Here is a 14861-nt window from a genome sequence, read left to right as displayed (position 1 = left end):
CGAGACCATTCAGCCCTGGTATGAAAAGGGCCCCCCGGTACCCCGTCCAGTCCAAAGCCAGTCCGGTCTCCAGCCCAGTCTCGTCCGGTACATGGTCCTGTCTGACCAGAAGTTTTGAAGTCAGTCAGGCGCATTAATTTATTGCCCTTCAGAAAACGTCCACAGCAGAACAATAGCAGACTTACCAGATTTAAGAAAAAATCCTTCCATAATGACTTGGTAATTTACGGTCTCATTGTGCGCAAAACTGCATGGCAGGGGTTTTGATCTGTGCCGAGGAAAGTGTTCTATTGTTTCGCGCTGAGAGATGAAAACTACAAGCGGGTTTCTTCTGGGATATATTACATGTGTTATTACTTGCAAACAAAAAAACCCAGGATAGAGGAGGTCCTGATTAGCAACAGGACTAGCTCCAGGGCCGGTAGCTTGGACGGTACGAGAGGACTTCTTGGGAGGGGACGAGCTAACCGGGGGGCCCTTTTCATACCGGGGCTGAATGGTCACGGGCCCTTATTACTCTTGTTTCAAATACATAAACGTGAACATGTATGTGCATGTGATAACAATACAGACTGCATAATGCAAACTGGTTTGAAAACTCAATTGGCTTAAGATTAAATTGACCCATTAATATTTTACGCACTGAGAGCAAGAATAAAATGCTTCTGGTGGATGGGCCTGGTTCATCTGCAGCTATACTACTAGTTGGCAGGCCTGTTTGCCCATTTGCAGTCTCAGTACTGGTTGACGGGCCAGACTGAGTGCCGAGGCCATAGCTTGATGGATCTTACGCTCCATCAGTTCGAGAATGAGAAATTCTTTGAAAACAATTCCTCAACTCCATCTTGCGTAAGCCTCCACTCATCCTCATCCAGTCACTCTAAATGATATCCGCTTGGGGTGTAGGCAACAAAAATCACACTAAGTAATGCACTGGTGTGCATGCCAACTGGGTTTGAACCTGCATGAAATATTCATTAATTAATAAACAGCTGTATACAAAAAGCCTTTGAACCTTATCAAAAATGCTGGCCATTGCATCAGCATGCATTAATCATTGTGTGCACAAACCAAATAACCTCTGTACAGGAGGGTTGGACTTTTTTTCTGCAAAAAACACAATCTATTTAAACGCAGCGGGCATACCGAATGAAAACTAATGAACAATTAATAGCAAAAAAGCCCCTTCAGTCTCAAAGTAAATTTACTGTAATTTATTTTTTTACATGTTTCAATTCGTAAACAATTATCATAGTCAGATACATTATGATTAAATAAATACGAATTCAGATAGCGACTATATTCATGCAAGCAAGTATGGTTTATCCTACCGTGTCAAATTTTCTTTTTTTAGTTTATTGGTTAACAACAACACAATGATCAACAGTACCAGCTGAAAGGGTTACTTTACATCAATCCAAATACACTTACATACACAATTTTGCCCATTAGGTCATAATTAAAACGTGATAAAAGTTTTAAAAAATGGTTATTTAAACATAAGTACAAATACTACAGATGGGCAACACGCGGCAGTATAAAATTAATAAAAAATAAGACAGTTATATAATAAAAATTTAAACAAAATAATAAATTATAATTAGATATGCAAAACACCATAGTCTGGGACAAACAAGGAGTAGGGAAAGGGAGACAGTTATTTTTTTTTTCAGGATTTATCTAGTTGTGGAACAGTTGATTAACTGTAACTCTCTGTGTTACATTTAATCGTGTTTAAACCAGACATGTAACGCAAGACTCTTGAATTGGCATCAGATTTGGAGGGTTGAAGCAACCTTGACGGTTTACTGTCAAAACGTTCAGTTCCAAAATGATGAACTTGAGTAAATGATTGTTCATTCATTCCAAGACATTCCGAGACAGAAGTTTGATCAGATCAAGAGCTTCAGTGTAAATGTACTTCTGTCCAAGTATAAATTATCTTCTTCTTTTTTTATACCGATTCTACTTTATGGGATTGGAGTGAGTAATGGCGATGTGCCAGACTTGTGAGCCACATTCTAATATGGGCCTTATGTAGCATTCGTTATCAGTTACCATATCTTGGATGGGAACACTTGATTTTCTCAGAATGCATGAAGTATACAAGCGTCGAAAAGCTTTGGCAACGATTTCAGAGACATGGATTTGTCTTTCTGTATTTTTCCGATCACTTTGAATAATAATTCCTTTAGACGTCAAAAATGTGACACTACATTTATTGAACACCATAGCAAATAAAAACCAATTTTGGCTGTAATCTGTCTCAAAAAGGAAATAGTTTTAACATCGCACTTAGCATGTTTTAAATGACTTAAAAAACAATTCGAAATGTAAGTAATTTTGAAGAACCGGTTATAAATTTGTGCTCACGACTTCACCTAAAGTTAAATCATATAAAATATTTCTTTCTATTGGAACATTCTTTGGCCGCACCATTGACTAGAAATGAAATGTGTTCATGACAGCAATTACATTGAAAAAGGGCACATTGAGAATTATAAAGAAATATTTACCGAATTTGAAAATGCAATGAAATTTAATACACATTTACAGATAGACACAATTTATTAGAAGCCTAAAAAATAATGCGGAAGGTCTCCAGTGACAATTTGAAGATCATGTTTATATTATGGGTGTGAACAAGGTATTAAACAAAAGGTGTGGCAGCGGCCCTTTTAAATTCAATACTTTTTTGTCTAGAAGAATACACTGATTTGAGTAGTACATGTTTTGTGGATGAGAAGCATATTCTGACAGTGTTGAAAAGTAATACTCATGTCATTAAAAAAAACCCGTCATTTATCATTGCAAAGGTTTCTCCATTGTGTAGTTGTGCTTCCACTGATGATAAACTAAGGACTTAAATTGATGTGTTGCTTTTCACCGTCAGTTTGATGGTAAAAAACAAAACAAAACAGGAAAACAGAAAAGTCCTGATGTGCTCCCATTCACGGAAAAAAACTCTTCTTGAATTATACAGCACTAAACACGATCGTTATTTTTAGTTCTGAATAAACGATTACGACAAGTATTATATTTGTCTGTTTTAATGCCCATCACTTTTATTTTGGAATATCCACACACACACACACACGCACAAAATTCTTTGTAAACACATTCAATCATCGACCCACTATTATTCCCTCTTTTGCTTATACTTTTAATTCTTTTTTTTTTTTTAGAAAGACCGCCCATATGTTTTGTATACACACATCAAAAGTGAACCTATGGGTCTTATTCACCAGTCGGCCATATTGTATTGAAAGTGAGGTAAAACCTTAATTTTTGGAACCTCCGAAGAGAAATGACAGCAAGTTAATTCCTAATTAATTCCAGTCTGCTTCAATGAATAATTTTAATATGTAGTTAAAAAATCATTGTGCCTGCATGAACGCCATTCCTTTGAACAGTTAACACTTAATGAAATACGTTCAGGGAACTCGACAAAAATGGCCAACTGTGAATAAGGCACACTGTTCACATTATACATGGACTTTGTACACCCACACCCAATGGAATTACCAATTAGCTGGGTCATAGTGGATGCTTTGTTTATTGACCATTAATCATTAAAAAACAGGGCTCTGTCAACCCGCATTATATTTCCATCGCCGCTCAAATAGGGGGCGCCCGATAGTCCCAATGCACAAAATTTCCATAAGAGGGGGTTCGTTAGTACGAAAATGAAATAAGGCTCGTTAATCCGCACATTTGATGCAATTAGTCCGAAGATTCATTAATCCGAAGGTTCATTAGTCGGAAGGTTCATTATTCCGAAGGTGCACTAGTCCGAAGGTTCGATAGTCCGAATTTAGAAAAAGGTTCATCAGTCCGAAGGCTCAATAGTGCGAAACGAAAACAATGTTCAATAGTCCGAAGGTTCATTATTCTGAATTGACAATAAGGTCCAATAGTCCGAATCGACAATGAGGTCCGATAGTCCGAATCAACAGTAAGGTCCGATAGTCCAAAGTGTCATACTGACGAACCGTATTGCCCCTTCGGACTATCAAACCTTCGGATTGTTGAACTTTTGGACTATCGAACCTTCGGACTAATGACCCTTCAGACTAAAGAACCTTCGGACTATCGGGCTGTAACCATTCAAATAGACCGCAAAATAAACTTTGATCCGCATAAAAATAGTGAATCCGTGTACATCAGCATGCATTAAATGTGCTATACATATTACAAGAAACATAGTATTCTTAAACAAACGGACATACCATTGAAACTAAAACGGACATTTAAAGCGAAAATGCCCTTCGGTTTCAAATAAGATTAACTTGTTTTGCACATGTTATACATTTGCGGACAATATTAAATCGTCAGATAAAGATAAAATACCAGATGTAAGCAAGTATGGTTTATCCCACCGTGTCCAGTTATATTTTTTTCATCACACAAACTAAAGACACGAATGAGTCACTGCGAAAATGCCATATGGTTAACAGTTTATCAGTAAACAAAAAAAAACCCTTGAGTGTTATGTAGTAATTGCAGGAAAACCTTAAAATAGTGGGTGTACACAGTCATTGACGAAGTCCATTTTAACATATACGAATTCATAGGTAGGTGGCGATAAAAAAAACGTTTGAAATTTGAACGAAGAAATTTGAACAAAGAAAACTTAAAACATAACTTAAACAAAATTTTCAGTTAAACCACCATATTGCTTTAGTGATAGCGATAACGATTTGTTTCGACGAATGCCCACATTTCCCCCTTGACAGACCAACCTACAGGCAGTACTAAGCTGATGCCTGTAATATTCTCCACTGCTCCATACAGTATGTCATCACTCTTACATGTCCATTCATTATTCGTAGCAAAAAAAAAGGTTAAATATATGAGAATACTTGATTTAGCTGCATTTTGTTGAAGGACTCGGACTGAGACACGGACTCGAACTCCGATATTTCTAGACTGGGACTTGGCCACGGACTCGCATTTTTCAGACACTGATTTTTCAGAACCCGATTGTTTTAGACTCGGATTTTTCACACTTGGTTTTCGGACTCGGATTTTTCAGACTCGGACTCAGACGCTGACCCGGATTTTTCAGACTCAAATTTTTCAGACTCGGTGTATTCAGAACTCGGATTTTTCAGACCCGGATTCAGATGTGGTATACTCGACTCCAACACTGTCCTTTACGTTCTTCTCTTTGAAAATGCGGCCTCCCAACTTCCTGGCAAGTGGCCCTGAAACACACAGACACAAACAACACTGAGATGAATATTATATATAGGCTAAATACCCTCCCATTCAACAGTGGAAATGGGGCTCATAACCATTTTCTTTTACTTATAAACAAGCAAATGCCTAATAAATAAACAGTTGACGAAACCAATTTATTCACAAAGAATACAGGCTTGAAATTTAAGTCCAGTGGACAGACAATATTTTTAACAAATGTGAACACCCTTGCACGTTTTAGATCTTTAACAGAGATGATCAGATTGGTATTCTCCCAAATTCTGTAATAGAAACAATCTGTCAAGTCAGAGGGCAATGGTTTTGTATTGTTGGGTTGGGCAGGAATTAACGTTTTGTGCAAACATGATGACAAAATTAACATAACAATTGATAGACATTGATAGAAAAAAAAACCAGGAAAATACGATCTTTCTGAATTAAAACAAAAACTACACAAACTAAACTCAAAAAACGGTTTTCATTTTGACAATGACATCGGTTCGGGGGCAATGAAGGTGATGTCAATTGTTGTGGTTTTGCACTTTGAAAGCCCCTGAACTTTGAAAAGCGCGTCGCATTTATGGTCGTCGCATTTTTAAGCTCTGGCAGGGTTTGAAACATTTCATGCAAGACATATTGTGCACTCGCACTTGTTTTTGAAAAAAGAAGACAAACAAAAACCAGAAAATTAATGCACAAATATACAAGACTGTAAGACAGACGCTTACTTAACATGACAACTCTCACCTCAATGATAACCAAGGTAAAGAAATTCTCTTCTCACATGTATGTTGTCGCGCAAGACATTTAAGTCTACTAATTTTTTGAAAACATTAAAAATAAAGATCAATATAAGTAACATGCTGGAGTTGAAAGAGCTGTTCATTTAACTAATGAAAAATATTTTTATGGCTCATGATTAAAGTGTCACAGACAATAGGCACAAATTGCAGCTCAAATATTTCCCATGTACCACCCAAAGCACCTTGCCTGTTATTCCTTTTACTGCCCCAAACTGCCCACACAATTGTTTTTATGAGTTCATATGGGAAAATGCAGTGTTATTCAATAGATTAAAATTTCGCTATGAATCACAAACATTTCAGGTTTTTGCCTCCAAAATCCACGATAGTTTCCACAACTGCACCAAAATGTTTATAGGATTCGCCTCTTTTACACATTAAGGCCACGCCAACAAAATTGGTGGAAAATAACAGGTGTAAAAATGCTTGAATATTGTTTGATCGATCTGGCGATAAACTGATCTGGCCATATGTAAACAAAGTTATGCTATACAAGTCTGAATTCTGTACCAGCTGTCTTGTCGCATGGGGTAATATGTAACTAATTGACAAAATATTAAAAACGATGTTAACATATTAACATAATTCAAAAACCCTTCGACCTATAGTCATGAAATTTCTTGGGTATGTTTATGATGAGTAGCACTATCGATGTAACAAGTTTCAAGTTTTTTCGTCACTCGATGGCCGAGATCTTGGGGGCGGAATCAGCCCCCCCCCGCCCGGCTGAGAGATGGTCAAAATAAGCCGGCCCTATTGGGGTTAAAAATATTAAATCAAATCCGGTTTCCAAATCGCCCAGATTCAAGATGGATCCACTTCTTCAAATGATTTTGCCTACCTACCCTATGCCTTACTTCGGTCCAATAGTGTCGATCAGTACACCCCTACTGTCCTGCTCTCTCCCTCTCGTATTAGCAGAAGCGTACGGAGAAGTGCGACAATCATTTTTTTATACACTTTCCAAGTTGGTATTTTTTAAAGGCGGTGAGTTATTATCTAGCGGCGGTGAGTTAAACTGCCCACCCATTGAATGCTTTTAATGTATGGTTTTTTTCTCCAACATTGGAAAAACAGCCAAGTTGTACGGACTCAGCACCGACTCTTTAATGAACCAAAATATGCTTATGAGCTAATAGACGAAACTAATTTTTCAGAATGGATAAGGCCTGTAAAACCAAGTCTAGTGGTAAAAGATATTTTCAAAAATGTAGAATGTCACATATTCTATAGATCTTTAAAGAGAAGATCAAACGTAAGTACTCTCCCCAAATGGCCAACTATCTCTTTCTTTTAAATACAATCAAAGACTAAGCAAATGAATATAAATTTGCATTGGTTTATTAAACCCAAGCAAGCAAAAGTGATTACATGCAGTAAAACAATTTTACAATTAAGCAATTACATGAAAAAAAATACATTGCGAATCGTTAAGAAATGTTCACCAAATTTAAAATGCATTGACATTTAATACTAAATACAAATAGACGGAACCCTGAAATCAGAAACCCCAAAAAATGTGGATAATTTTTGTATTCATCCAAAACATTAAAAGGATTAAATGCAGCTAAACAAATATTTACAATGAAGCCATACATGAAAAAGGTTACATTGAGAATCAAAAAGAAATGTTCACTGAATTTGAAAATGAATGAAAATGTAATACAAATTAAAGACAGACATAACTCTGAAAGTAAAAGCCAAAATGTGGATAACCTTCAGTGACAATTTAAAGATAATGATAATACCATATGGGTAATTTTTTTTACAAATATTTGAAACAAAATGTGTGGTAAATGCCCATTTATTTGAATGTTGTCTATAAGTACAAAGTGATTTGAGAGGTAATATTTTCTTGAACATGATAAGTATATTGCTACAAAGGGACGTGAGATTTGTTGATAATATTTGCTTTCTGGCAAATTTCGCATAGCGTTCAAATTCATCTTGATAGTGGCCGATTTGCTGCTAATTAGCTCCCTGTTGTCATTCCTCTGGTTCGGATTAGTTTTTCAGAAATTCAGACGTTCGATTCGGTTTTCAGGCCTGATGTTTTCGTGCTTAACCCATACTAAGTTGAAGCTATGTCAATTAGGTTTGGGTTATTTTTGGATAACGTTCTATTTTCGTTTTCACCACTGTGAATTCCTTTTAGTACTCTCTGCATACAAACTAATGGGAAACAAGGGCAAGATACGAGTTTTTTTTGTAATTTTTTTTCCACATGATCTTTGTCCCTTCACTTTGGCTTCTTAATGTTCAAAGTATCTGTCATGTGCATGTCTTTAATATGAAGAGGTAAAATATAAACTACGGATAAGAGAAAGTTATACATGATACATGAGAGTCGACATAAACAATAAACTTAAAATGTAACTTATAAACTAATAAACTTCGGGGATCATTTGCCCTCTTTTTTATCGTCTTATGGGTTACCTTTTGCATCTTTTTCTTCTAGTTTTAAATTGCGATCTGGATTTTCACATATCTTTAATTTTTATCAATTAGCTACATCTTTAACATGCTGCGTTTCAGTAACATCTGCTTTCTTTTTATGCAAAAAAGTGACTTATAAGGTTATTTTGTGCTGCTGATTTGTGGTCAAATCTTGTGGGAAACATTTTTTTATGTTTCAAATTGGACCAAAGATACTTTCTTGAATTCTGACGAAGAATTAAGAAACATGAACTCATTTCAAATTCGTGCGAAAATGGGTGAATCATCATCGATTTGGCTGCTGAATCTATGAAACCAAAGGGAAAAACCCACAATAGGAAATTAATTTCGAATAAAAAAACGAGTAATCCAAAGAAAATTAATAATTTAGCAAATGCGTAATTGACCTTTTATTTTCAAGAAGTTCTCTCAACGTATAGTTCAACGGTTAAAGTCTACTTTTAACTGAAAGTCTACTCTTAGCCAAATATACCGTCTATGATGAATTGTGTTATTTAATTCATACATAAAGAATATTTCTCTGAGATTGGTGCCCATCGTAGCTATCGTATCATGTTAATGTTGTATTAATTTGTTCATAGTCTTTAAACAGCTGAGTAGTGTCTTGTCTTTCTATTCTATTCCTTCCAAATACATCCGAGTATAGCAGCATGCATGTTGTATTCATAAAGCACTGTCCAAAGAACTTGTATTACTATAACTAAAAGAAACGAAATGTGCAGAATAAGGAAATAAAAATGAAAAATTAAACGTGCACAAATATTACAAACAGAAATGTCCTTCAGTCTCACATTATATTTGATTGTGCGTTTTAGGCTCGGGAATTCGTCCAAATAAAATCAAGATTCAAAATTACGCAAGTTCATGTACTGACTCTGTGCACATGCACATTATGGTTTAATCTACCTTTCAGGCCCTGTCCCTGAAACCAAAGGGGGGGAGGGGTCCTCAAATCCCGATCGCGGAGCATGGAGCGCGAAACCCTTTTGGTTGAGGTCCGCGGCACGATGAAGGGCCCCGAAAATGTTCAGATTCTAGATGTTCTGTGATGTAATCTGAGGCATTTCCTGAACACTTTTCCCTGATTTTTTGAGCAAAACTTTACCAGCCGAAGGGAGAAGTGTCATCAACAGTGGATTGTTGATGGCGATGTTAGTTTCTGCGCGGAACTGTCACCGACCCCCCCCCCCCCCTGAACAAACGTGCCTGCCGTGTCACCTTCTCATATTTTCATCACACGAAGGCACAAAGTTTACAATACAATTTTAGGTCATCAATAAAATAAACACACAATACAAACCCACTGCAGTTATAAATCATTAAACTGCACCATCAGCAAATATCACAGCAAATACAGGGTGAGTAAAAAAAAGCGGATCCCAATATTTCATATTTAGAAAAATATGTAGCACCAATAATAATAATGACTAGAAAGCCAATTTAATAGCTACTTTTAGATGAAAAAATTTACTGAAATTGCTCAATCCGTTCAAAGAATACCACCATTTAAACGCAATGACCCTAAAACCCGTCTCGTCCAAAAAAATCAATTTATTGTGTGTTTTGACTGTTTGGAACAACAAAGAAAATGACACAGTATACTTTGTCTTGTTTCAACAACTGTCACCAACTGAAGTACACAATATTTTGATTAACAACCCTGGTTAGGCTAACAATATGATTTATAAAATCCTCTTTTTTAAAAGACGGGCCTTCAAAATGACTTCGTTGCATATTGTTAACGTTTAAACTAAGATTTCATCGCTGGCGATGTTTGAAGTCAATTGTGACGACGATTGTTGAAATCGCATTTTTTTGACGAGACAGGTTTTAGGGTCATTGTGTTTAAATGGTGATATTTTTCAAACGGATTTACCAATTCTAGTAATTTTTCCATCCAAAGTTTGCTTATGAAATCGGCCTTCCAGTCATTATTATGTTTTGTGCTACATATTTTTTTAAATATGAAATATAATTTTCGGGGTTTTGGTTCCGCTTTTTTTTTTACTCACCCTGTATTAAGCAACACACTAAACTAAGATTACATCTAGAGTCATAGCAAAATCATCCGATTTGAGAAAAAAAATATCAGATAGACACCACTCTGAAAGTATAGAAGCCCAAATATGATTTATCTCCAAAGACAATTTAAAGATCATATTCGGCCAGGACACTGTGAAACGCTTTCCAATTTGAATGTCTAATACACAGTGATTTGAGAGGTTATTGTTTTGTACATGATTAAAGCAAGTTCTGACAGTCTTATAATTAAAAATTAGTAATTATTTAATTGAGTTTTTAAATATCTCTAATTTTCCGAATAAGCCATATTTTAAACATGCTTCATTTTAGTAACACCTTTTCTCTTTTTATGCGAACAAGTTATCAATATGGTCATTTTGTGGCTGATACTTTATAGCCGAATCCCTATATATATTTAATTCATACATACAAGAATATTTCAAATCGCGAGCGCGGAGCATGGTTCCAAAAGCCCTTTCGGTTGAGGTTCGGGGCCCGCTGAAGGGTCCCAACAATTTTGGGATTCTACATGCACTGTGGTGCAATCTGCGGCATTTCCTGACCGATTTCCCCTGATTTTTGAACAAAACTTTACCAGCCAAAGGGAGGGGGATCATCAACAGTTGAATGTTTTTAGCAATATTAATTTCTGAGCGAATTCGTCACCGAACTAACCCCCCCCCCCCCGCGAACGTGCCTGCCGTGTCATCTTGTAGGAGTTTTTTTTCATCACAGAAAGACACACAGTTGAAAATAATAGGAGTCTTGTTATAAAGTGTTTAGGTTATCAACTAAATAAATGCATTCACAAAGAAACTCAAAATCAAGCTTTAAATGTCAAACATTGTATAGCTCAATTCTTTGTTATGGTCTGATCTTCTGTTGTTTTTCAATGTATTTTGTTGTTAATTGTACTCTTGTAATAAGTCACAGGTCTTTGTACTGTAAAGGAAAGTTGTATAGCATCTTATTGCCATGTTAATCTGTTGTCAGCCGCTGGCGGTGCTGAGGGCCGCCGGCGGAGGGCCTCCGGCGGAGTGCCCTGACCTGTTTGTTTTGTGCTGGGCGCACACCGGAAATTGGGTTCTATTTCGGGATGCTTGTGGTCTGGCGGGTGCGTGAGGGGATTTGGCAAAGTGCCTGGGCGGCCTGTGGATTGTTATACATTGTTATACATTGCTTTTCCTGACCCCCTATGCTGACATTTCTGTGTACTCATCCCAAAACAGGTTAATCTAAATTTAATTTATGACTTGTTCTTCCTTGCACGTTAATTTTACTACTTACACTCCAAAAACAACTTAGTGAAAATATTAACTGGTTATTGAAAATTGACTCGGAATTTAGTTAAACATGCAGAGTTTAATACTATGACTAGAAAAAGTAGTTTGATTCTAATCCAATTTCAGTTATTTGCATTACTAATTTTCAAAGTCATTAATACTGACTGGAGATATCTAGTCCGATTGACTGATGTTCAGTTGCACCCAGCTGACCCACACAGGCTAGTCAACTCAACTGGTTTCTAAGTCAAATCTGACAATTTTTTTTTTAGAATGTATAATGCCTACATCTGGTGTTATTGTCATCATGAATAATGAGTGATGGTATTGGCTGCGGTAGGAGTCTCCTCACCCTGTAGTCCCCCCGCCCTGGGGCTCCCCTCCCTGTTGTACCATCCTCTGGAGTCCCCTCTCCCTGTGGCCCCCCTCCCTTTGGCCCCCTCCCTGTAGCTGCTCTCCCTGTGGCCCCTCTCCCTGTGGCTTCTCTCCCTGTGGCCCCTCTCCCAGTGCTCTCTCTCCCTGTGGCCCCTCTCGCAGTGAACCCTAGCTCTTCCTGTGGCCCCTCTCCCTGTGCCCCTCTCCCTGTGGCCCGTCTCCCTGTGACCCCTCTCCCTGTGGCCCCTCTCCCTGTGACCCCTCTCTCTGTGACCCCTCCCCCTGTTGCCCCTCTCCCTGCGACCCCTCTCCATGTGGCCCCTCTCCCTGTGACACCTCTCCCTGTAGCCCCTCTCCCTGTGGCCCCTCTCCCTGTGACCCCTCTCTCTGTAGCCCCTCTCCCTGTTGCCCCTCTCCCTGCGACCCCTTTTCCTGTTGTCCCTCTCCCTGTGACCCCTCCCCCTCTGGCCCAGAAGTGCTCGCCGGTACAATATCCTCCTTTTGAATGACTGGTGGTATTGGGCGCAGCTTGAGTCCCCTTTCCCTGTAGTCCACTTGCCCTGTGGTCCCTTTCCCTGTAGCCCCTGCCCCTGTGGCCCCTCTCTCTGGGACCCCTCCCTCTGTCGCCCCACTCCCTGTGTCCCCTCTCCCCGTTCCCGCTCCATATGTGGCCCCTCTCCCTTTGGCACTTCTCCCTGGAGTCCCCTCCCTCTGTGGCCCCTCTCCCCTTAGCCCCTCTCCCTGTGGCTCCTTTGCATGTTGCCTCTCTCCCTTTTGCCCTTTCCCCTGTGACACCTCCCCCTGCAGCCCGGAAGTGATAGCTGTTGCAATATCCTCCTTTGGAAGTTCATTGTAAAAAATGGCATTTGGCTGTGACCGGACTAACTCATTTACCTTCTTTTGCCTTGACGCATAGGGTTTCCACCTCCTCTTCCTTGTGGCACCTCCCCCTGTGGCCCCTTCCTGCGGCCCCTCTACCTGAGGCCCCTCCACCTGTTGCCTCTCCCTCTGTGGCCCCTCTCCCTGTGGCCCCTCTTCATGTGGCGACTCAACCTGTGGCCCCTTCCCCTGTTGACCCTTCCCCTTTTGCCCAGAAGTGCTCGCCGCTGTAATATCCTCCTTTGGAAGATCCATGTAAAACTTGGAATTTGGCTGCGCCTGGACCGACTTCTTTACCTTCTTTTGCTTCGACAGATACTTGCTCCACGACCTCTTTCCTGTTGCCCCTCCCTCTGTGGCCCCTTCACCTATTGCCCCTTCCTCTGTAGTCCGTCTCCCTGTGGCCCCTTCCCCTGTGGCCCCTCCTCCTATGGCACCTCCACATGTTGCCCCTCCCTCTGTGGCCACTCTCCCTCTGGCCTCTTCCCCTGTGGCCCCTTTCCCACCTATGGTCCCTCTCCCTGTGGCCCCTCTATCTGTGGCCCCTCCCCCTGTGGCCCCTCTCCCTGTGGTTCCTCCCTGTTGCCCCTCTACCTGTGGCCCCTCCCTCTGTGGCCCCTTTTCCTGTGGACCCTTCCCCCGTTGCCCAGAAGTGCTCGCCGCTGTAATATCCTCCTTTGGAAGATGCATGTAAAACTTGGAATTTGGCTGCGGCTGGACTGACTTCTTTACCTTCTTTTGCTTCGACAGATACTTGCTCCACGACCTCTTTCTTGTGGCCCCTCCCTCTGTGGCCTCTCCACCTGTTGCCCCTCCCTCTGTAGTCCCTCTCCCTGTGGCCCCTTCCCCTGTGGCCCCTCCCCCTATGGCACCTCCACATGTTGCCCCTCCCTCTGTGGCCACTCTCCCTCTGGCCTCTTCCCCTGTGGCCCCTCCCCCACCTATGGTCCCTCTATCTGTGGCCCCTCTATCTGTGGCCCCTCTCCCTGTGGTCCCCTCTTGTTGCCCCTCTACCTGTGGCCCCTCCCTCTGTGGCCCCTCTCCCTGTGGCCACTGCCCCTGTGGCCCCTCCGGCTGCGGCCCGACTAAGTCCATTTTCTTCTTTTGCTTCGACTGATAGGCTTGGCATATCCTCTTAAAGGGCCCTGAAATACAAACGCAAACAGAAAACTGTCTTATTCCGTCAAATGGAGACCATATTCCTGTTGAGCGATAATTTTGCTAATTAAATTAGGTTTTGCCCTTCACCGACGTTCAACCATTGTATACTCAGTGTGTTACCTCCCGAGTGAAAGTTGGAAAAAAATCACTCGGGTGGGACTCGAAACCACGACCTCCTGCTTTCTAGTGCAGATGTCTCCACTCGACCACCGAGCTAAAGGGATCGGTTGGCTTGTTCGAATCTGATCTACATAGCAGCGGGTACCGCATAACTATTATAAGATGGATTTTGTTTGTGCGCCAGGGTGATACAAATAAAAAAAAATCCATCTTATGAAATTTTTGGCCGTAAGCTCGGTGGTCGAGTAGTAAGACATCTGCACTTTTTTTGCGTTAGCTCGGTGGTCGAGTGGTAAGACATCTGCACTAAAAGCAGGATGTCGTGGGTTCGAGTCCCACCCGAGTGATTCCAACTTTCACTCGGGAGGTGACACACTGAGTATACAGTGATTGAATGTCGATGAAGGGCACAACCAAATTTGATTTGTATTTCCCTGGCGCAAAAAAAAATCCATCTTATAATAGATAATTATAAGATGGAATTTTTGCGTCGGGGTGATATAAATCAAAAAACGTCAGTGAAGGGCAAAACCTAATTTGATAATAGGTAATGTTGCTG

At 40.1% G+C, this 14861-nt stretch overlaps 1 protein-coding gene and 1 non-coding gene across 2 annotated transcripts; one reads left to right on the top strand and one right to left on the bottom strand.

Moving 5' to 3' along the window:
* Positions 1-12310: 12310 nt before the first annotated feature.
* On the bottom strand, positions 12311-14116 carry LOC119731740 (ribosome-binding protein 1-like). Its single transcript, XM_038204984.1, has one exon. It carries the CDS (start codon positions 14114-14116, stop codon positions 12311-12313), a length of 1806 nt encoding a protein of 601 aa, XP_038060912.1.
* A 461-nt stretch (positions 14117-14577) lies between these two features.
* On the top strand, positions 14578-14649 carry Trnal-uaa. Its single transcript has one exon. It is a non-coding gene; the product is annotated as a tRNA-Leu (tRNA).
* The last annotated feature ends 212 nt before the right edge of the window (positions 14650-14861 follow it).

This window comes from Patiria miniata, unplaced genomic scaffold (genome assembly GCF_015706575.1).
Source record: "Patiria miniata isolate m_02_andy unplaced genomic scaffold, ASM1570657v1 HiC_scaffold_1, whole genome shotgun sequence".
NCBI classification, from domain to species: Eukaryota; Metazoa; Echinodermata; class Asteroidea; order Valvatida; family Asterinidae; genus Patiria; species Patiria miniata.
This window is presented reverse-complemented; position numbering and strand designations above follow the sequence as displayed.

What these genes read in the sequence shown, in the direction of transcription:
- LOC119731740 (XM_038204984.1), bottom strand. Translation starts at nt 14,116, where the DNA reads ATGGACTTAGTCGGGCCGCAGCCGGAGGGGCCACAGGGGCAGTGGCCA.